The sequence below is a fragment of the Camelina sativa genome, chromosome 19 (genome assembly GCF_000633955.1).
Source record: "Camelina sativa cultivar DH55 chromosome 19, Cs, whole genome shotgun sequence".
NCBI lineage: Eukaryota > Viridiplantae > Streptophyta > Magnoliopsida > Brassicales > Brassicaceae > Camelina > Camelina sativa.
The window spans coordinates 4,523,334-4,547,233 of NC_025703.1; the positions used below are offsets into that span (position 1 = coordinate 4,523,334).

Below are 23,900 nucleotides of genomic sequence, written 5' to 3' on the forward strand. Positions count from 1 at the left end.
CCAAGTTCTTTGCTTGATATCATATGTTCTTAAAATATATTTATAGCCATCGTAGACGTACAATATGTTGCCCATAACACATTCATCTCCCCACAAATGATACTTCATGATCTCATCCATCTCCCATTTACCTTCCCGTAGTTTGTAATCGTCGTAGGTTTTCCTGAAGATGTCCTTACCTGCAGACCAAAGTACGATTAGAGGGATGTTGTTGTAGACTTGTAGTGACAGTGATATCAGATCCGAGTTCCCATAAGTAATACACAATGTGGGTCTACTTAAAGGAAAACAAAACCTAATCCTAAGGGCACACAAACCCTTAAAGCTAGTTGTTTATTGATTTTTACTAGAGGTTTTTTATTTTATTTTTGGTTAGTTTTTGGGCCAACTAACTCATGTTATCAAAAAAAAAACGAAAAACTTGCCTGCTTCCTTTGAAAAACTTGTGAGCCACCTATGATCCACCTCCCAGCCTGATTTCGTACCAGGCTCCCACGTTTCTGTTCGTGAGTCAAACACCATGAGGATAGTCGACTCCCATCTTGACCGGCCATCAGCGGCACTTCCGACAAGGTGTATCTTCTCGTCAATGAACTTAATTGTCTTCTCATGAGCCACAACAGGCACGTCGGCAACACGACGCGCCGTGTGAGTTCGACAGTCGATGCATAACGCAATCGATGATGGTGGCCCAACATGGTAACCGTATTTTCCACCCATTACAAAGATGTTGTAACCCACAACAACATAGCTTGCCAATATGGGCATTGGCGGGAGTGACAAGATAGGGACCAATCGGTTTTCAACCGTGTTTCTTTTGGTTCTCCGGTTAAGTGTATACCAATGAGCTATACCAGTTTTGGTATCCTCGACGAGAACATACACACATTCTTCGGTGCAGCCGAGAAGAGACCGCTTCATGTATAGCTGAGGCGACGAAACGAGAGATCGGAATTGCTTAGAGACGATGGAGAGAGTCGGATGGTTGCATCTCGCGATACGTGGCGCTATACACTCCATGATGACATCGTCTAGAAGTGACGCCATTACAGACGGTGATGTCCTCAATCGACGATGTACTGGCAAACTCAAGTTTTTCTTTTTGTCCTTCGGTTTGCAAATGTAAATATATTTATAGGTAGCGATGCGTATAATTGTGCATGCATGGGGGATATGATGCTAGGATAAACACACATAAATATACAAAATTTAATTTAACAGTTAGGGATTATGTTATGGGACAATAATTGTCAAAGGAGGTGACATGGTTGTGACCTCTATTAAAATTATTCACATATTTGTTAATTCATCAATTATGTTTAATTTAGTTTATTAAAATAGAAGAAAATAAACCTTTCATATGAAAACTTAATTTATAAATATGCAAAATTTAATAAATATGGCATGTTTTTGTCTATATTTTATTTATGTTAAAGAATTTTTCTCCTTCTTATTTTACTATACTATTATTACACATGTACAATATAAAGGTCTTGTGAAATCCAATTAAATCAAATCATATGTGCATATATTCTTTAATACTGAAAATTGATTTTAAAAGTAACATTGTAGATATTCAGTTATTGATTAATAGATTTGCATTTATAGTTGTAATAATAATAATCTAAGGTACTAGTGACTAGTGAGACATACATGCGTCTTAATCTTACTGATTGTAAAACATATTAAAAAAGGGTTTGAACGAAACAGATCCAAAAAAACTTATTTCTAGAGAAGTCAAATAGTTTGACTTTAATGATGCCCACGTAAACATTCATCTGGTGAGAGTAAAAGGCCTCAAACCTTTTTCTTTTGTGCAAAACATGACCTCAAACCATGATAATTGTCTCAAAAATAACATTTTCAAGCGAAACTACAGTATCATGTATGTCCCTTTAACGATAGCTCAAGATCCGTCTTCAAAAGCAGTGAATTGTAGAAAGTCAACGAGCAACATAAGTAAACACACAGAAACATATGCATATGCTTAAATTACATATGTATGTGAAGCCCAAATGATCTTTACGGTTTTATGACTCTTCTTGTTTCATCTCGGTCTTAATGGCTATAGCCAAGTGATCATAAGCTTCAGACCAAGCTCCTTCCACTTCTTCATTGTATTTCTCCCCCAGCCCCTCTTTTAATGTCCTTAGCAAAGCTTCTTTTACCACCTGCGTTCACGTTTTTTTTTTGTAAATGCAAATCTAAATAAAGTAAAGTGTATTTATATAGTACTATATAATTAAAAGAGACCTCGAAGTGAGGATCAATAACGCCACTTTTGCGATGAATAGAGCCCAAGTATTGGAGGGTTGTGTCAGCCACCACCACCTTTCCTTTCTCTCTCAGCTGTATTGCAGTTTCACATGTCTACACCCAAATTATAAAATAAAGTCAGAAAACTCATAGATGTTATATGCAACGTCCTAAAGTCAGAGGTAAGTTCCAAACAGAGTCATGCATAAGCACAAACAAAAAAATATATTTCTACCCTTTTTTTTCACATATGGTTCTATCCTATTGTAGCAATTAGCAAAGAAAATTGAATATCCATAAAACCGATGTTATATTTTAAAATAATGTATATAAATTATCTTTACTAATATGAGAATTTTGTTTCTCAAAGAAGAAGACAAAGCCAAATAGCCAAGTCCAAACAAGATTGACCACAAACCGTGTGCAGCACATGGCTGCGCCTATAAAAGACAAGAAATTTAAATTCACACTACTGTATTTTCTATAATATACATAAAAAGGAAAAAAAAAAGATATGGTCGTATCTAATACACATATTATCTGATGAGTAAATAGAGATTCTTGAGATGTAATAATGAACTAGTCTAATTTGAATCTAAGAAGTGTTAAGATGATGATACGAATATATGTAAGTCACATATAACAAAATCGAAAAAAGTAAGTAATTACCATCTTGAAGACTTTAACAGCATGAGCTTTGAGTTTAGGATTGTTGTGAGGAACTTCATCTGAGTCTCTTAGAAAAGAGAACAATCCCTTTGCTGCTGGTGCTATCTCAAGTATCCTGTCACAATTATATTAATCTCAGATATATACACAACATATAGAGCTCATATACGTATATATATCTATATATATATATAAAATATGCTTATTTATATGTATGTAAGTACTGTGAGAAGAAGTGAAGGCTGTATTTGGGGATGTCTTGTTTTAGTATCTCCCAAGACTCCTTCACCAAAGCTTCTTGCTTCACTGTAAACTCAATCTCTCCCATCTCTTCTCTCTCTTTATCTCTGACAGTTTGAAGACACGAATATTTACTTGTATGTTTTTATATATGGTATTCAATGGTCCTTTGGTTGGGTCTGTGAGCTACTGTAGAAGATTCTCTCAATTATATTTTCATTGAAATTGTTTATTTTAAAACTAGAGGCCTTATCTCTTAAAGGTGGACACGCGTAGGCGTAGCCAAGAAATGTGGATACAGGATACATATAAGATAGTATGTCCGTACGCGACCAGTCTAAACTCTAAAGAGACGTACTTGATTCCAAAATATTTTAAAGGGGAAAAAGAGAAAAAAATGGAAATAATCAGTGTCATCAAGATTAACAATTCCATCCTTGCATATATAAAAAGTTCACGTCCAATTAGATTGATACACAAAGATAAATAAAACTTGCGTTGTCTTCTGCGTTATATCTTGGGGTGAGCACACATTAATGATCAGAAAGAAGAATGAGAACCACGATGCTTTTGAAATTTGATTCAAATGTCACAAAACAATCAATAGTAACTTTAAAACATCAAATTATTTGCTGGGTATCCCGGCGAGCTAGTTAACCAACATGGTACCGGCGATGAACTATATATGTGGATCTCTTTTACCTAAATCCACACAAGCAAATTTAATTACAAAACCTTACACAAATTAGGGTTCAACGCAAATACTAGTCCGATTCCTAATCTAAAACATTACTAGTTCCTACAACAAAATTAGCGTAATATTTGGATACTAGTACGCTGTATTTTATACGTTGGTAACTAGTACGCTGTATTTGGGCCATATGTCCCTAATGGTCTAAAAACATGTCCAGCCCAAACCGGATCTTCAACCCCATTAGCGCACCAATCTTATTCACCAATAAACGAAAACAAGCAAGAATGAAACTTTATTTTACTCCTTAAGTTTTTCCTAAGTAACACTCTAACAGAACCGAAGAGCAATTCATAACTCATCAAAATTCTTTTTTGACCAATTTTCGTTTACATTTAAAAAACCGACACTGGATTAAATCAGCATCGACGTTAATTAATGTTGTTTAATCCTTGAAATATTGTTCCCAAAATGTAAAATATACAAATCTATTAATCAAGAAACTGTTGTAGCTCCTCTTATATGCGACATGATGATACCATCGGCGTCATAGATACACTCTTTAATTTAATAAATCTTATTATATATATAACTCAAGCAATGATAACAAGTGAGATATAGAAACTTACACTAATCATGAAAGAAGTAGCTTATGTTCTAAGACAACTACTTGTTTGATTCGGTTGCGTAGACATGGCTCCTTCTTCGTTGCAGGACCATCATATCATTACTATATATTTAATTTCCATTCAATTCTATTGGTCTAATGAATAACGCCCCAATTAATTCCATTTCAGGGACATTTACTTACTTGTATATTTAATTTTCCATTTAATTGTGTTGGTCTGGTGAGTAGAGAGTAATCGTCTTCTTTAAGTTGTTGCTTCTAAAAAACAAAAAGGTTGTTGAAACTTGAAAAGAAATTCAAGAGAGACGCATACGCATGCATGAACGCATGAGGTTTATATATCAGAAAATGTAACATGCAATTTACTTTGGCTAGTCTACCACAGTACCGTGCATTTACTAAATGCTATACATACATTGATTTAGCTTATCGTATTGTACTCTTTGCTAAATAGAACTGAAAACAAAAAAAAACCACACAGACGCTAAGAGAGAATAATGGAATTTGAAATCTTTTGGAACATTAGTTTTACCCAAATACTAAACTGAACCTGAAATATTATCTTTTAATTTATATATCAAAAACACTTTAACATTACTGAAAATATGAACGAAAAGTAGTATAGTTTTTAAAAATTTGTTCAAAATAAAGGTATTATTTTGTAGAAATTCCAAAATTTAAGCTGATATCTAAATCGTTATTAACAAAAAAAAAAAAGTAGTAATAGTTCACTAGATCGCTTTATGTGATTGTAAATTTTACATAGTTAGGCATCTGCAAAATGTTCAAAACAGTCTGAATTGAAACATGTTAACACATGCATATATTCCGGTCATTAAACAAAGTATCCAAGGTTACTTTTTCTTAAATACAGTGTGGTGACTTTGAAATCATAAAGACTTGAGTATCAACTTCGAACTTTGAAAACTTTTAAGAATATGTTCTTTCATAACTAATACAGAAATGAATTGCTTAATGTCTTCAGATCCCGAAGTTGCGTCCGCCGCTTTACCGGCCGGTCAAAAAGTCAGAACCAAGCCATGAATTTCAGATCAATAAATTTGATTAATAGTAGCATAACTGAGTTAAAGTATATAGATGTGCATGCTTTTGTACTGTTGCAGTGTACAGTGAAAACATTAAAAAAAATTAAAATATATATTTCCATCGTGGCTTCATTATCTTTTTGCGTTGTTGCTTTCACAGTTACACGTAGGACACGTAACTGATACATCTTCTACCAAATTAACACCTAAACACTTTTAAACGCCATAAGCATTTTTGCTAACCCCCAGTTAACTGCGAATTTGCGATCATTACTTTTTTTTAGAAGGGCTATAAGTAAGAAGACATCAACTTTGAATGAAACTATAGTGAGTATTAAATTAATTTTCTTTGATTTGATTGCCCTCGTCTGCTTATTTAAATGCAACGATATGATATTTCAAAGATTATGTACCACCCACTGGACAGGATAAAGTTACATTTTCTCATACATGCATGCATCATAACACAATCAATTTTTTTTTTTTACCATGAGATATGTTGATTCTTCATAGCCGCTGCGGATATTTTACATCGGTCACTATAATATAAACTCATTGTAAAACTTAATCAGGAGTCAACAATGTATATACTGAAACTATTTTTTTCCATGTATTTGGATGATAAAACAATCTCATCTCTTATAAATGACATAAATATCACAATTATTATATATGGGTTCACTTATTTTATAAAAAAAAACTTGGCAATTGGAATTAAATTTCATTTATTATTGAATTTACAAACATCGACCCCTCCATATGCGAAATTAATATGCGGTTGCAGAAAATTATCCATCCAATTTCATAATTAAGTAAATTAAAAACAATAAAATCGATCACCAGCATATAATTTCACAATAGTTCTAGTAAAACTGTAAAAAAAAAAATGTAAATATTGAATTAAGCCTCATCTGGGAGCACAATAAGGATAACTCCTCCGCCGTTTCGCCGTCGTCGACGTCTCATTGTATACGGAGGAGAAGAAACGGTCAATCTCTTCCCGATTCATGACAATCTCACAAGTCGAGACTAAAAGCTTCCTCTTGCAAGAGATCGATCTGATCATCCGAGAAGCCGTAGCCGACGGTGCTGACGGTGGTTGCCGGGGTTTTCGTGGCGCAGGAGGTGGAGAGTCTACGACGGAGGGAATCTTGTGTTCTTGGGATGTCGGTGTACTACAGCTGAGGACATCCTCGTCATCATCACCTTCCTCGTTCTTTGCTTTTGAGGTTTTGGATCGGATCTTGATGGGTGCTGGGAAATTGAATTTGGACAAATCTTGTAGTAACTCAAGATCCATACCTTACAATTGTCTATGTGTTTTGTTGGGATTAAATTTTCTTGTGGATGTAGAGAAAACTTCTTAGAGAAGGGAGAGGTTGAGATGGGTTTGTTATATGTGTTTGTGCCTTTACGTACACATATATACACATACATAAAGTTAGAATGTCCCATTTAGAAATGAGAGTTACCTTTTAGCATGAAAAAAAAAATTAAATAAAATAAAAGGAAGAAAAAAATAGAGTGGGGATAAGTATAAGGTAAAATATATTACTATATGGACAGGAGAATGGAAGTAATTTCCGAATTTAGAAAAAATATAGTTTTACTAGGGATTGTAAGTTACTTGTATGGTTGTGTATTTCAGTATTTGTTATGTATGTTACAACTACCAAAAGAGTAGAGCACATGTGGATCACAGTTTTTTAAATCACTTAAATCTTTGGGGATCATTACCTTAATTGTAATGGTAATTTTTTTTTGTCCAAAAAAAAGAAAATTGTATTAAATTTGTTAAAAGGTAATAATAAATAAAAAAAATTACAAAATTCTGGAAAACAGATGGATTTTTGGCAAAAAAAAATTTACAAAAGACAAATGAAACTCTTATAAGCGTGGAAGCACAGTGCGAGTGAATTAAGGAGGGCCATAACTCATGAAACAAACGCAAATGGTGTTCTCGTACCACCGGTCTCCTATCTAAAGACTTGTGGGTTATGGTCTCAACAATAACATTAAAGTGTGTCTATATAGAAAATTTTTACTTGATAGTAGAACTTAAACCATCAAAATAAGAGTAACATCTTTAGCTAGGTAGTAAAGAAAAGTACACACATAAGCTATATATATACACAAATTTTAGACCAACGTCTTATCTTAGATCTCAAACATAAAGTTTGGTTAAAGATGTGTCTTGTACCTATTACAACCTAAAGACATGGCATGTGATTAGATTTAAATCTAACTAGTCCATGCATCATTATATTTTATGTAAAACAATTAATTGCAAAAAAAAAAAAACAATTGATCGCATCAATTTCTGTATCCTCTTTTTTTTTGTCAAAACCTTTGCCTTCATTCATTCAAATTGGATAACCAGTACAAATGTAGAGAAGAAACAAAAGCGAAAGTTTGAGACATTACAATACAAGGCAATCCCCAATGCCAAAAAAGTAATAAAAGAGTTCATCAATTTTGGATCCAAGAGAGCTATGAACCAAAAGCTTGAGAGCCTAGAGGCACATGTGAGATCATGGAAAATCGAGAGGCTATCCTCGAGAGCTTCAAAGGACATAACAGTAGTCACGGTCATTAGACATTGTGACGTTGAGAAGAGATTCAGTGCGTCAATATCCTCCAGGGTGATAGGTACCCGCAGGAAAATCATAACAATGAATCGGGTGACTATGTTATTGTAGTCGGGTAAGGATTGCTTTAACAACCAAAGCATAGGGTTAGGATCAATATGAGAATTTGCAATAGACACAGTTTGGTATAGGATCCATATGAGGGAGGTGGTTGGGAGACGATGCTTGAAGTCATCAGATGGCCAGCTTGACCGGTAGCCGTCATTGAACAGAAAGCGTTCAAGATCAAACACACCATTTTTGCTAGAACCATTCGAGAAACAGAGACCATGTACTCGTATGCTTTTAAAAGCAAAACTCAATCCCCTAGAATCAACTAAAGCCAGGTTCTGGACAAGATAAATGAATAGCCAAAGCAGCACTGTTGTTACCTTTCTCCAATGGATTCTTCGACCATTGAGCAGAAGGAGACGAACCAGAGCTTTGCAATGGCAATACACGAGCGTTCATAGAATAGTCCTGAGCCTTGTATTTTCCCCAACTTGAAAATAATAAACTGATTTGGTTTGGTTTTGGGCTAATGGGCCTTTCTTGAAACCTAGGTCCACTAGGGAAAACCCTAAGTTTCCAAGAAAAAGACGCCATGGGAGTTGAAGCTGTCGGCTCCCCAAGATTTGCGGAGAGATCTGCAGTGCAGGGGGTTTCTCCGATGAGTGAGAGATCGGCGGGAGCAAGCGGTGGCCGCGGCGGGAGTCGTCATTGGCGACTAGGTCCACTCGGGAAAATCCTAGTTGAAGATCCGATTGCCAAGATATGAAACGGTTGTGACGGTTACCCGAAATGAACAGAGAAGCTTGCGGTGCAGGGAACATCTCCGGTGAGATATAGAGCGGGGGAAACAACCGGTGCCTTCGGTTTGAGTCGACTACGAATGCTAGGTCCACTAGGGAAAACCCTAGATGTACGATAAATTACAAAAAAAAGGGATGAGTAAATTGGCTTCCCGAGATTTGCGAAGATGGACTCTCCGGCGAGTGATAGATCGGCGGGAGCATGCGATGACCTTGATTTGGATCGAAAGAAACTTATTAAGGTTTGATAAGGATTAAAAAAGGGGAAAAAGGGGGAAAAAACTTGAAAAAGTACACACAAAAGAAAACAAGGATGCGCTGAGCAGGTGAAATAGAGATTTGGTCTCGACGCCGACAAGCAAAATCTTCACCGGCATTAAACAAGGATGCGCTGAGCAGGCGAAACAGAGATTTGGTCTCGACGCCGACAAGCAAAATCTTCACAGGCGTTGGAGAGTTTGGTCGGGATGGTCTCCTCGATAATCGTGTGTATGGGAGAGATGATTTTAATATTTCGAATTATGTTTATCAATTTCTGTATCCTCTTATTTAATAATTATTAATGTACAAATGTGAGAAACTGTATAATTTTTATGTGACATTATGATTTCGGTATATACAATTGACCCACAACGTTTTACACGCCTAGTTTTTTTTTTTTTGGTTAAAAGAACACACCTAGTTAAGAAGAAAATATATACTCCAACTAGCCATGCCATGTCATAGACAAATCATTAGGCTTTAACATGAGTTTGCTTTGCTTACTCCTTATTTCGTATATACAAATATAATACATTACGTTTTTCACCTACGTACGTCTTAGTTTTAACCTGGTCTGTTCACAAAATCTAATAATTTAATTACAGCAGAAAGATCGATTTGGTACGATTTAATTTTAGTTTATATTCTCTGCTACATTGTTCATTTACCTTTTTGTCTTCATTCTCTTGTGTCGTATTTGCAGTTAGACCTCTGAATTAACATGTACACACTAGCTAGCTGTATATATTTTTATATATAATTTACATTAGCTGAGTAATTTTACGGCAAAATATGACATATGTTTTTGGACATGCCAGGCCACGTATCGAGTTTGGAAAAGCATGTGGCGATGATACGTATAGGGTAGATCTGTGTAAGTGAGTCAGTCAGTAGTGTAATATCCAAATTTAAAAGTACAGAAGTGGAAAGATCTATATGATCAATCGCAGGATCTCAATCTCTCACTTCTTTTTTTTTGTTACTTTTTTCTTTTTTGTCACCCTTTCTCCTCTTCTTATCGGGTTCTTCCCCTTTTTTTCGGGTTATTCTAAGTTTTTTGTTTGTCTATTGACATTGACACGTTTTTTTGCTTTGATTTACAAGGACAGAGATACATAATTATGAGGAGTCAGGATAAGCCGATGTTATTTGTAAGGCCACGAAACCATACAATCACAATCAAACAATCTGTAGCATTTTAGAATCCATCAATTATAACTGATGTTGAAGTTTCGGTGGTCCTGTTACGCGCGGTTGTTAAAACTTTGGTTTATGTTAGAAGTTTTCGGTGGTCCAGTTATCGAGTTACGGTTGTTAAAACTTTGGCCAAAACCGAACCATCTCAAATCAAACCAATTTTGTACATAGATTGTAAATAGACAAAAAGAGAATCGGGAAATAAAAACAACTGATTTGAAGTCGGAACCGTCCTACAATTTTTTTAAAAATGCATTTTGTAATCAAAACCTAAAAATAAAAAACAAGTCTCAGAAACTCAAACTACAATGAAAACCATAGTTTAATGCTGTGTACGTAACGTAGATCTTGTCTGAATTAGTTTCAGTATATATTTCCTATAAATGGAAAAATTCATGAACCCAACGAGGGCATAAATAATAATCAGATTAAAAGGCTCCTAGATCTAGTTATAGTACTTGATTAATCGGTTAAATACTCGCAGACCAAACAAAAAAAAGGTATAGGATATTCATAATACTGAAATTTTTACAACTTGAGTTGGAGGAAAGATTCTCACATATATATTTTCGAGGCATAAGACACGATGACCCTACATCACAGGATGGGTACAAGAAACGAACATTGTAGAAACAAGAATCACTGTTACATGTTGGTAACGAAGAAAACGAACCTAATTGATAAGAATGAATGTGTTTTCTTTTTGGCAAATCCACGTAGTCCTCAAATTTGTTGCATATGCATAGGATTCCAAATCATTTATGTTTGTTTTTCTTTTGTTTCGATTGTGTTTTTAAAGTTTATATTATACAAGATATATATACATAAAATTAGTAAATATATCCACATTGAAGAAGACAAAATAATCATGTGTCTTTTGTTAAATCACATGAAATTAAACTGTTTAAGTAAATCTTAGATCCGAATTTAAATAATTAGTTTCATAATTAAAAAATGCTTTCCAAATTCGTAGTAATTAATATATAATCTTACGTTGTGGGACATGTAGATTTTAAGAACAATACAATGTTCCTAATAAAATCCATCCTCATATATATATGACTCATTTAGGATAGCAAATATCATACAGTTCGTTTAATCCTCAAACACTAGCTACACTATATTTGGGGAATTTTTAATCAATAAGAACCATGTTTTAAAGCATAAACGAGATTACAAAATTTTATGACTAGCTCGTAAATTAAAGTTTTTAATATTGTTGTTACATTCTAATGAATGAGTGAAATGTTTTCAAGATTATACTAAATCAAGTTTATATCCGAAATAACTGATCAACTTCGTGTTCCTTTGTGTGAGAGTTTTCACTTTATACATTTTTTGTATCGATATGTGGATAATAAAATAATATGAATTTGTTTAGCATCCACTGCCGCTTTTAAATTTTTATTTGTTGTAATGTACAATGTGGACAAAGAAAGCAAGTGAAACGTAACGTGCATGGCCTCCAAATCATGAATTTATTCGTAAGAAATATCAGTACGCATTAGAATAATAATATAATACTATATAAGTTTAAACAATAATATCGCAAGAATAAATTGAAAAAGCATAAAATTCCAAAGAATATATTACCAATCGACACCCCAAAAAAAAAAAGTAAAAGATAAGGAGCATGATGGGCTCTTCTTCCTTGGATGGTTTAGAATCTTAATTACCAATTGTCTCCCCTAGTCCCTATTATTATAGCTAAGAGATATAAACCGTGAACGAGTCTATCAAATCCATACATTAATTATTTATCACAACTACTTTTATCATCTAACCTAAAACAAAATAATGATAGTAACTGTTACATTCGATCTCATTACTAGACGAAGCCGCATGAAAGTCCCAGCAAAACAGCAGCTTCATGCGGTAAACATGAATCTTTTAGCATCCTTTTCTGAAAAGTCTGGTTTGTGTTGGATCTGGAGTAAAATCAGGAAAGTACATTTGATTTTTTTTATATAAATTTTTTTAAAATATACTCCTTTGAAACCGTAGACGAAATAAATTTATTTTGGAAAAAACAAAACATGAATAATCCATATATGTGGACCCATATTATTTTGGTGCTATTGAACAAAAGAAAAATTTCTCTTACAGTCTAAAAATAGTTAGGCCAGTTCTGGTTTTTACAGGATCACATTTTGTTTATTTTGTTTCCACTATACAGTAGAAGAGTGTTTACAATTAAACCGGTCGTTAAACCAGTAAATTACTCTAAACTAGTTAGTGATCTTTTAATTAGCCTAATTGAGAGACCTTGTTCGTGGGTCTCGATAGGCTTTTTATCAGATCAGGCCCAATTGAGAGGATTCTAAGGCCCCATCTTTAATATTTTCGTTTTTTTTTAATTCGTAAAACCCTCAAATTGAGTCTTGAGCGAGGATCGAAGTCGGAGCTCTCACTATCATCCCCTTTGGCGCATTAACACATTTGTCTGCTAAAACCCTAAATAGCTTCACCGCCGTTTGTTGTTCTTTCTCCGCACCGTGTTCTCTATAATCTCAGGTGAAGTTTCTTCGATTTGAACTTTGTTTCGTTTCTAAAAATCTCTTAAGATTTATCTCTATCTTCCTAGCTGTTTCTGTTCTATTGTGAACCATAGATGAGACTGGGGGCTAATCAGAATTAGTCAGGATTTAATGGGTTTTCTTAATTGTAATTGAGTTGTTTGATTTGTTTAGGTAATAAGAAGGAGCAAGATGGAGCTCAGTTCAGAGGATAACAATCTTACGGAGAAGGTTTTGCCTCCTATTGAGCAGGTACTACTAATCGTTGGGTTTGAATTTCTGACAGTTTATTATTTGTGGGTTTTAGCAAAGTTGAAGACTTTGATTCAAATTTGTATGCAGGAGAGCGATGTTGAGTTGGAGACTACAGTTAAGAAATATCTTAGAGGAGAAGGTGCTGATCTTGAGGTATATATAGCTTTGAATTGATGATTGTGGCTTTTGGTTGTGAAAAATGTAGTAGTTGATTGTGGCTTTTGCTTGTGTTCTGCAGACATTGAAAGATAAGAAACTAAAGACTCAACTTGCTTCGAGGGAAAAGTTGTATGGGAAATCTGCGAAAACTGCTGCTAAAATCGAGAAGGTAAGTTTACTACTTCATTCATCTCTGTGTGGATCTTGTTTGACCCTTTTTCCGCTGCTTTGTGAAAATGAAAGAAGCTGTTGTGCATCTCTGTTTTGACGTTGAGCAACTGATTTTAATCTTCTGTTCTTGATAGGTCAGCTCGTTTTGAATTCTTAGTTTTTGTCTTGTGATGTGGTTGTGTTGTTTGTGTGTAGTGGCTCTTGCCTGCTGAGGCAGGTTACTTGGAGACTGATGGTCTAGAGAAGACATGGCGAGTCAAGCAGACAGATATTGCCAATGAAGTAGATTTACTCAGCTCAAGAAACCAATATGACATTGTGCTCCCAGGTAAATGCCTAATAGCTTCCTCTGCCATATCTTTTGTATGTAAATTTTTTTGGTTAGTCTCTGTGATATATATACCCTCTTTACAATGTTAGCTTCTAATTCATTTTAGTGACACTGAACATATGTAGATTTTGGCCCTTACAAACTTGATTTCACTGCAAGTGGTCGGCATATGATAGCTGGTGGTCGTAAAGGCCACCTCGCTCTAGTAGACATGATGAGTATGAACCTAATTAAAGAGATTCAGGTCTGTTTTTTATTTTATTTTATGTTAATCTCTTTATCAGTGCTTGTTTATTTGTAAGATTTGGTTTGGTTCTCAACACATCTTGATGATGTCCTGCAGGTAAAAGAAACAGTCCGTGATGTTGCATTCCTGCACAATGAGCAATTCTTTGCAGCTGCCCAGAAGAAGTATGTATTATCAATGCTAACAAACATCACCTACTGTACGCCTTGTGCTTTGGAGGGTGCTTTGTCTAATATCTTGTCTCGTCAAATTTTGATAGGTATGCTTATATATATGGGAGAGATGGGACTGAGCTGCATTGTTTGAAGGTGAGATTTATGCTTTCCGGTTGAAAAAAAAAGTAACTTATGCCTAGTGTTCTTGGTTATTGACTTTAAACTTTGTGTGTGTATACCAGGAACGTGGTCCAGTGTCCAGACTTCGGTTCCTAAAGAACCATTTTCTTCTTGCATCAGTAAACAAATCTGGGCAGCTACATTATCAAGATGTGACCTATGGAGGCATGGTTGCTAGTATCAGAACAGGTAAAGGCCGAACGGATGTAATGGAAGTGAATCCTTACAATGGTGTTGTTGCTTTGGGACATACTGGTGGAACTGTCACAATGTGGAAACCCACTAGCCAAGCACCTCTAGTCCAGATGCAGTGTCACCCTGGGCCAGTCTCATCTGTCGCATTTCATCCAAATGGCCACCTCATGGCTACATCCGGTAAAGAGCGCAAACTCAAGATCTGGGATTTACGTAAATTCGAAGAAGTCCAGACTATTCACGGTTTCCATGCCAAAACGCTGAGTTTCAGTCAGAAAGGTTTGCTAGCAGCTGGAACTGGATCGTTTGTTCAGATATTAGGAGATTCGAGTGGTGGTTCTTCGTCACATAACTATAGTAGATACATGAACCACTCCATGGTGAAAGGTTATCAAATCGAGAAGCTTATGTTCAGACCATATGAGGATGTTATTGGGATTGGTCACTCGATGGGTTGGTCTAGCATTCTGATTCCAGGGTCTGGAGAACCCAACTTCGATTCTTGGGTGGCTAATCCATTTGAAACATCGAAACAGAGACGGGAGAAAGAAGTCCATTTGCTTCTTGATAAACTTCCACCTGAGACAATCATGCTCGATCCTTCAAAGATTGGTGCAATGAAGCCGTCTAGGAGGAAAGAGAAGCAATCAAGAGAAGAGATAGAAGCTGAGAAGGAGGTGGCCATAGAAGCAGCAAAGAGCACTGAGCTGAAAAAGAAGACGAAAGGAAGGAATAAGCCGAGCAAGCGGACAAAGAAAAAGAAAGAGATGGTGGAGAACGCAAAGCGAACATTCCCGGAGCAAGGGCACAACAACACCGCGTCTAAAAAGAGAAGAATCGGTGAAGATGCTGCTGCGGAGCTACCGGCGAGTTTAAAAAGGTTTGCCAGGAAAAACTGAATGGGGTTTCCCACCTGAGCGTTTTGATTGTCTTTCTCCTCACTTTGCAATTTTGTAGTATGGGAATCGTTTTGATATTGATGTTTTGTTTTAGACAGAATGACAGATCATGAACTATGTAATTTATTAATGTACGTCAAAATGAGATCGGATTTTGGAGACCAAATTAAAAGCGAATGTGCTTGTCATGGAGTGAAATTGGAAATGCCCGAGATTGGTGTGTATCGAACCAAACCAAGGCTTTTGTAAATCGATCCATTGAATATCTTTTGCTAATAAAGTTCCGCAGAAGATATGGCTTTTGCTTCCAAGTGAAATGTAACGTGCATGGCTTTTTTAAATATTTTAAAAAATATATTTTGCCAATAAAGTTCCACAGAAGATATGGCCTTCGCTTACTTTTGCTTCCAAGTGAAACTTAACGTGCATGGCTTCCAATTCCAATTTCCAAATCATGAATTTATTCGTAAGAAATATCAGTACGCATAAGAATAATAATATACTACTATAGTTTAAACAATATCCCAAGAATAAATTGAAAAACCATAACATTTCAAAGAATATCATACCAATCGACACAAAAAAAAAAAGAGAGTAAAAGATAAGGAGCATGATGAGCTCTCCCTTGATGGTTAAACAATTGTCTCTCTAGTCCATATTATAGCTAGAGATATGATTCATATGAAGCGTGAACTATCAATCCATACATTAATATTACAACTACAGCAAAACCTCTATAAATTAATACTCTATAAATTAATAAATACTATAAATTAATAAATTTTGTTAGTCTTAAGTTGGGACAGTGTAAAAATTAACAAAATTCGATAAGATAATAAAATAATATTTTTTTTGAAATCCCCATGTAAAATATGGTCCCAATAATATATATATATATATATATATATTTTAACAACAGAGAATAAAATTAGTTCAAACGAGCCAATACGAAAGGACATTGTTTACATAGGTAACTAAATGCGGAACTGTGCGAACACGCCGCGCAAGATTATCCGCTCTACCATTCTGTGAACGAGGGACGTAGACTAAGGAGAAAGACGCGAACTCCTCTTTATCAGCCTGAATGTCCTCCAAATAAGGCGTAAATGCTGGCCATTCGGAAGGCGAAGACACCATCTTCACTAAGTCGGAGCAGTCGGTGAGAAAGACAACAGATTGGTTATCCGCTCCAATCATACAGCGCATAGCCCAAACAAGGGCTTCAATCTCAGCATGAAGAGGGGATAGACTACGATAAAGGTTGGCAGCCCCCATAGTGGGACCATCACCCCAGGGAGATGTGAAAATCCATCCTCGACCCGCATAACGATCTGTAGCTTTCCAAGAACCATCCACAAAACACATATAACTCGTCAAAGACCGAGGAACCCCTACTCTATCACTACCACAGAGACCATCCGCAGTGGTAATATCGGAAGGTAACACCATATCCTGCGTCTGGGCTAAATTCCATGCTTTCGCCTCATCCTCTGCCAGCCGCAAGATTGCTAGAGGGTTTGAATCCAGATTACCGAACAGTTTGTCATTGCGCGCTTTCCAAATATACTACAAAATCCAGGGATATAAATCCTGTGTTGGTACATTTTTAAACCACCAAAAAAGGAAATCCATGTTCGTGAAAACGGACTCCGAAGGGAAAACACCCGGGGGCGTCGGAAATGACGACAAAGCCCAGACTTGTCTAGCTGGTGGGCATTCAAAGAGAGTATGATTAATCGTCTCCTCCTAAAACCCACATAGACCACACATTGCATCACAGCTCATACCACGTTTCCGGAGATTAGCGGTAACCGCCACGCAACCCGATAGAACTTGCCACAAAAAATGACGGATTTTTGGTGGACACCGGAGCTTCCATACAAAGGCCTGAAGAGGTATAATATCTGGTCCAAATACTGTCGACTTAGCGGAAGCCGTCGTATTCAAACGTAGAGTATATGGTCTCAATAATATCATAAATTAATAATCATGTAAATTTATATATATAGATGATGATATAGTAAAGTATGTTTCTCTTAAACCTCATATATATAAAACAATTGTTATGTTGTATCTTCAAACTATAATGATATAAAATATTCTATAATATTTCATAAAACAGCTAAAACTTTTTAAAATTTTCAATTTCTAAATATGCATCATTTACATTTTCATAGTTCGATAGACTATTAAAATACGAGAATTAATATTTTTATTCATAAATTTGAATATTTATGTCATATGTATAAGTGAATTTGTCTATAATATTTGTAATTCATTGTTAATAATATTTTTTAATTATTTCATGTTCAATTCCAATACCATAAAATTTACAACATCCAAATTCTCATTGACTGTGGAGCATATGTGAATTACTCCAATTCAACTGGAATGACGCCCCTCTACAGCACTGTCACATCAATTAAATTCATGCCTTACCTTAAGCTTCTCATTGGTAAAGATACTGATTTGGAGGCTGTAATACGACATGAGAGACTCCACTTCACATGGCATGTTCTTCTCGTAACTTCACTTGTGCTGAGGTTAGTTAGTATTCTTCCCTTCCTGTTTCATCTCCCTCCCATTCATTGTTATTCTGATTGGAAACTGGACATTGTTGAAACAGTATCTTCTCAAAAAAGGAGCAAGTGTCAACGCTCTTTCTCTGAATCGTCTCACACCTCTTCATTATGCGTGTGGTGTTGGCTGTGAACCCCTTGTGGAGGTTATTTTCTGACTACACATTCCTCAAGTTTCATTTGTATTGATGTTATCTTAAGGGTTTCAATTGCTGTAGGTTCTTCTTGAGAATGGAGCTTTCATTGATCCTCCTAGTGAGTACCTAGGTACACCTCTCAATGCGGCTTGTCTCTTCAATCATCCTTCGTGTGTTGAGCTCCTCCTACTCAAAGGAGCACACACCGAGTTCAAAAACCATCGAGGGCATACTCCTCTTTTGACAGCATTGGTTAATAAATCCTTGGCTTGTATGGAGCATCTTTTGGCATGGGGCGTTGATACAGATGCTAGAGACTTTGCTGGAGCTACAGCTCTCCATTTTTCATGTAGGAGTGGGGATGATTTGACGTTTTTAAAGGTACGGTTCCAGGTTTTGTTTTTTGGTTTTTTTTTTTGTGTTTTTTTGGCTATTCATTTTGTTTTGTCCCAGTAATAATCAATGAATTTATTTACCTTTTGTAATAGGTTCTGGTTGAACATGGGGCTAATGTGAATGCTCCAAATCACAATGCAGACAATCCTCTTCATTTGGTCTGCAATGGTGGCTTCTTGATGAGTTAGTCTTTGTGTTTTAGGTTTTAGGCAGCTTTACTAACTATGACTCTATGACTAATGAAATCCAACTGATTTATGCCAGGTTCTCCTATTGGCCGGTGCTGATACAGAGATCACTAATGGTGTTGGGGATACAGTAAGTATACAATCTTGCTTCCTATTTATACTTGTTCTTTTATTTCTCTATATCCACTCCTCTACTCATCGGCTCTTTTATTCAATACAGCCTCTGCACAATGCTGTGGAAACTTTGAAAACAAGTGTGGAGACTCAATGTGCTATAACACAGCGGTTGCTCTTTGCTGATGTTGATACCTCTGTGGAAAATTATCTTGGAATGGTAAGATGCATATATGTTTTCAAATGCTGTCCAACATTGTATCTATGTATATATCCCTCGACTGACACGTTTTCAGCTTAGTGGTTTTGTCTTTATCTTATAAAATTAATTTTGTCTTATCTGAATTTTGCAGACAGCATTTGATGTCGCCGTTTATGCTGAAGTGAAGGATCTGTTGGGATGATGAACCTGTTTAAAGTTTTTCAATGTCTCCAAAATACATATAGATTTTCTTGGTTGTAAAATTTCTTAAAAACATTAGGCTATTTTGACTTGACAATAATTGAAAACTTTTAATGTCGTTTCCTCTGTTATGAGCTCTAATATTTTGATTTCGTTTTACCCATTAAAAATTTGAAGAATAACAATAATGAATAAAGAAGGTTACATATGACATTTTGAACCATTTTATAATATTCTAAAGCATTCAATTTGAATAAACAATAGTGAACCATTCTGAGAAAGAAATTCATTTTCATTATCCAAATGATCATCAAACCATGTTCAGGTTTCGCAAGTTCGATGAAGCTTGTCTATTTTCATGCATGTTAAAACTAATTCGGTGTTTGATCAACCACTCCCAAAAGACGAGGATGATGCCATCCAAGCATCCGCTCTGATATGTTATCCTTGTGTGGCTTTTCTGTATAGCTAAACTCACAACCACTCCCAAAATTCGAGGTTTCTTAGGCAACAAATTGTGGTTTAGTTGCCGCATTTAATCTTCTTGTTTCTCAAATTGTAGTGGAAGCTGATGCATCCCTTTATAGAGTAGTAGAGTGTGATTGTTGGTAGGTGCAGGACAGTGAATGTGAATGTTGGGAAGACTGTGAATGTAGACCGTGCTATGAGTATGAGCATGAGTATGGAAGGAACAATGGAAAGCAGTCTTGTCCTCAGTGCAAGACAAGATACAAGAGAGATAAGGGTAGATTTTGATTATTTTCCTTTGTGTTTGTGCCACTTTTATGAGTACTTTATTTGGTTAGTGTGATTTTGACATGAGTTGATCATTGCTATTGAAAAGATATGTCGATCTTTTTTTTTAGTTTAGGTAGTCCTGCCACTCCCGGAGAAAAAGACGAGGATGATGGCTTTGCTATAGAAGAAGGTGCTGGTGAGTTTAGCTATACAGAAAAGCCACATAAGGATAACATATCAGAGCGGATGCTTGGATGGCATCTTACTAGTGGGAAAGGGAAGGAGATTGGACACTCTTGAGTATGACAATCAGGAATCTTATTCCTCGTCTCACTAGTACGCAGGAGGATAGACTCTATGCATTTTCCTTCTTCGTGTCATTCACATTAAGCCTAGCTAGCTTGAGTTACCTTGTGAATGTTGGGATCTGGTTTTGCCTCTCTTATTAATTGGTCTCTGAAGAGTTTTCTGCTGCTTCACCTGAAAGACTGTCTGTATCTTCTTATCATCAGATACCAGTGATCAATCACGTAGTTACCCTTTTTTACTAATCTGACCATTATATATATACGTACCAAGGGTTCTCAATTTTGTCAGCACTAAACCCTGTTGTATACTTGAAGCAAACAGAAGGATTGTAGATCCGGTTAGGGATTTTGGCTCAGTAGGATTAGGCAATGCAGCCTGTAAGGAGTGAGAGTTGATGACAGGCAAATGAAGCAGGAGAACAAATCTGTTCATGTGAGCACTCAAGTTGCTTCTGAAAGGGGTTTAGGGGTTATTGATACCAGCACTGATGGCTTTGTTGACGAATCTTTTCTGTTATCTACTTATCTCTTTGGTCCTTGAGGGATGCTACATTTTCTCACTCTTGACACATCTCAATCAAGCTTGGGATTCTTTTCCGTATACCATGCTTATTTCTATGGACCAGAGCAGGTCCTGTATTCTAAATAAGTGATGCGCTGCTGATCCTCTCTTTTTTTCTTCTTCTGAATTGTGCAGGCATGATAGAAGCACGGAAACCTCTTTCAAGGAAAGTAGCTGTACCATCGTCACGTATAAATCCCCTACAGAATGGTTATCCGCTTGTGAGATGGTTCGCCATATCATGGATTTTTAGATCAGTTCCCCAAGTGAACCTTGATCGACTATCTTTGGCTGTGCCTTTTTGTCTGTTTTTGATTAACAGTACTCTGCTAGTGATTTACCTGTGAACAAGGTTTCTTGCTGTACTTTTTGTATGACGGTGCTTCTGTGTTATCATGTGAATCACTAGCAGAAACATCCGAGTTTGCACAAAAGTTCCTGGAAACAACACGATGGACCATGCCGAGAACAGGGATGTTGGAACGAGGAGTTCGCTTTTCAATCAGTTTCCAGCACAACCGGGTTTCTTTCAGATCGGTGGATTTTTTTTTCTTTTCCGTTTTTATCTATTTCTGTATCTAATGAGAAATACTTTCTTCACACTACTACAGGTTAGAGTTTCAGGCAGTCCTACTAATGAGAATAAACTAATGAATCTCGGCACAGATTCACTGCGGCCACGAACAGCTTAAGTATGTATAGTCATATGAGTTCTTAACCCAAGACAAGGATTGTCTATAAGTGAAACAATCCGCAATTCATCACTTTTGATTCCTTCAGTACACCAAAAGTCAAGGGAGGGATGGTACAGAGCTCTTATGGAATTCACAGTCGGCACACTAGCGGGTAGCAATGGCCTTTAGAGAAGAAACCTCCATTGTCGAAAAGGCTCCAAGAAATCACATGCCTTGCCTTGGTAAACATCTCTTTCTATTCAAAACTGCAACTTCATTTAGAATTAGACCAACTGTTGTGCAATTATATATATGTTGAAACGGATGACATGACACTTTCTTCATGTTGGTAATAGTTCTGATTCTGAGGGGAGATGTGGCGACTCAAGAGGAAAGGCCATATGGCAGTGTCATGAAATAAAACTGCATACATTTTGGCTCAAATTAAAGAGGTTTGGAATAGTACTATTATGTGGTAGAAATACGTTAAACTTGAGCCAAATATACAAATTACTCAGTGCCTTTAAGGGTACCAACGTTAATGTTGTATGGGAGAGAAGAAAGGGTCTTTGATATAATTATAGAGGAAGATCGAGAAGGACACAAGGAAACAGCAAATCAGATCCGGAAAACAAACATAACAAGTTCACGACCAAGCATAAAAAGAGAAAGAAGGACGAGAGAGACATTGGATTGTTCAAGAGAGATACGAAGTATAATCAAGATCTGAACTAGATAACCAAGGATTTCATGCTGGTAACGGCAGCCAGGTGGTGCTCCTTGTGATTGTCGTACTGTTCTGCAAAGACCACTGGATCATCTCGGTACCTGGGGCCATGTCCACGTTCCAACTCATAAAGCCAAGACAAAACTTGAGGACGAACAAAGTCGGCAACAGTATGAACATCGAGAGTTAGAGGGAATGCGCAGTCTTCAAGAGCCAAGATGGCGTCGAACTTGGTAGTAGTAGAAGAAGCAGCAATCGCATATTCCTCGAGATTGCTCTCAGGCAGGCTTGTCATGTGCTGCCTGACCTTTTCGAGAAAAGCAAGACTAGGCATGCATCTCATTGCAACAGTATGCAAACACCCAAGAGCAGACACTTTAAGGCGCTTGTACTTGTCCAGTGAATCACAATCGTCCTGGTTCATTAGCTGTTTAAAAACCCGGCCGATTTGGATAATCAATGCCCTTGCATGTTGCACTTGACCTTGAGCGAGGAGGTAGTCATGGTCATTGTAGCGCCCACAGAGAAGGTAAGAGAAGGAGGGATACATAAAATTGAAGGGAGGAAACTCCTTGCTGACGGCAGCGAACATAGCACTAAACTTCATCTGTGCGACCCAAAGCTCGTGGGTGTAGAAGTCATGGATAGTGTAAAACGGATGATTCTTAGGGATAACAGTTGTTATCTGATTCTGAATGAGAGAAACGATGGCATCATCAAAATCATTTTCATTTGGAACCACACTAATCTTCTTGAAACTGTTCTTCACCTCCATCATCTTTGCTTTAAGCATCTCTGCACATGCAAGAGTCCTAATTAATAAAACAATGAGACAATCCAAAGTCACAATAAGCTTCTTTAAGCAGAGAGAGACCATATTATTTTTACCAAATCTCTGCTCTCACAAAGGTTTAATTTGTAAATCAAGGCCACAAAAATTTAGGGTTTCGATTTTCCAAATCAAAGACATTACGATCGTAGTCTAGGTCAAATTTTTACAACGGATCAACGTCCATACAAAAAGAAAACTAACACTTTAGGAAAGAGAAACTTTTACACACAACCACAGGATCCAAGGAGCTTGCGAGGAAGAGGAAGGAGGCGCAGAAGAACAAACAAGCTAAGCTCGTCTTCGTCTTAACCTTAACCTTATCCAAGCAGTTTATGCACTCTTAAACCCTTTTCCCAAGCTTTTTTCTTTTCTTTTATAGTCTTTCCATAATTTAGGGGCCCAATATTAAATATTAAAAAATATATTTTGACTTTCGCTCACTTTTATCTTTCCGTATGTTCTCTAGTTCGAGGCCTGGGCTCTTTGACTTTAATTTTTTGTTGTTGTTATGACTTAAGATTGAGAAGTTTTGAATGATTGGTTGTGTTTGGAAAATTTTGCTGTGTTTTGTTGTCTAATCAACCCTCCAAATACAAAATTTTAAACAAAGACAAATAGAATACATATACAAATCATTCTAAACTACGACGTTGAGTATTCCCTCTAATACGATACAAATCATTTTGATTTTTTTTTTTTTTTTTTTT

General features: G+C 36.3%; 6 protein-coding genes across 6 annotated transcripts in view; 2 read left to right on the plus strand and 4 right to left on the minus strand.

Moving 5' to 3' along the window:
• LOC104767419 (putative F-box/kelch-repeat protein At3g10510) overlaps window positions 1-1,266 on the minus strand; it is a 2,128-nt gene extending 862 nt beyond the window's left edge. Inside the window, 3 exon segments of the mRNA XM_019240804.1 lie at window positions 5-174; window positions 415-1,107; window positions 1,243-1,266. Of these exon segments, the coding sequence (XP_019096349.1) occupies window positions 5-174; window positions 415-1,107; window positions 1,243-1,266 (887 nt within the window).
• On the minus strand, window positions 1,783-3,365 carry LOC104764765 (non-symbiotic hemoglobin 2). The gene is made up of 4 exons (XM_010488363.2): window positions 3,150-3,365; window positions 2,926-3,040; window positions 2,254-2,370; window positions 1,783-2,171 (listed from the first exon to the last, which is right to left on the minus strand). The coding sequence occupies exons 1-4, from the start codon at window positions 3,251-3,253 to the stop codon at window positions 2,031-2,033; spliced, it is 477 nt and encodes a 158-aa protein (XP_010486665.1). The 5' UTR covers window positions 3,254-3,365; the 3' UTR covers window positions 1,783-2,030.
• LOC104764766 (cyclin-dependent protein kinase inhibitor SMR1) lies at window positions 6,232-6,936 on the minus strand. Its single transcript, XM_010488364.1, has one exon. It carries the CDS (start codon window positions 6,828-6,830, stop codon window positions 6,438-6,440), a length of 393 nt encoding a protein of 130 aa, XP_010486666.1. The 5' UTR covers window positions 6,831-6,936; the 3' UTR covers window positions 6,232-6,437.
• Window positions 12,807-15,712, plus strand: LOC104764768 (probable U3 small nucleolar RNA-associated protein 7). Its single transcript, XM_010488365.2, has 9 exons — window positions 12,807-12,941; window positions 13,118-13,195; window positions 13,286-13,351; window positions 13,437-13,526; window positions 13,724-13,856; window positions 13,985-14,103; window positions 14,203-14,270; window positions 14,366-14,414; window positions 14,504-15,712. Exons 2-9 carry the CDS (start codon window positions 13,136-13,138, stop codon window positions 15,533-15,535), a joined length of 1,617 nt encoding a protein of 538 aa, XP_010486667.1. The 5' UTR covers window positions 12,807-12,941; window positions 13,118-13,135; the 3' UTR covers window positions 15,536-15,712.
• On the plus strand, window positions 17,927-20,390 carry LOC104767420 (serine/threonine-protein phosphatase 6 regulatory ankyrin repeat subunit B-like). The gene is made up of 8 exons (XM_010491448.1): window positions 17,927-18,013; window positions 18,162-18,260; window positions 18,333-18,632; window positions 18,740-18,805; window positions 18,912-18,965; window positions 19,056-19,169; window positions 19,303-19,343; window positions 20,219-20,390. The coding sequence occupies exons 1-8, from the start codon at window positions 17,927-17,929 to the stop codon at window positions 20,388-20,390; spliced, it is 933 nt and encodes a 310-aa protein (XP_010489750.1).
• LOC104767421 (nucleolar GTP-binding protein 1-like) lies at window positions 22,366-23,136 on the minus strand. Its single transcript, XM_010491449.1, has one exon. It carries the CDS (start codon window positions 23,134-23,136, stop codon window positions 22,366-22,368), a length of 771 nt encoding a protein of 256 aa, XP_010489751.1.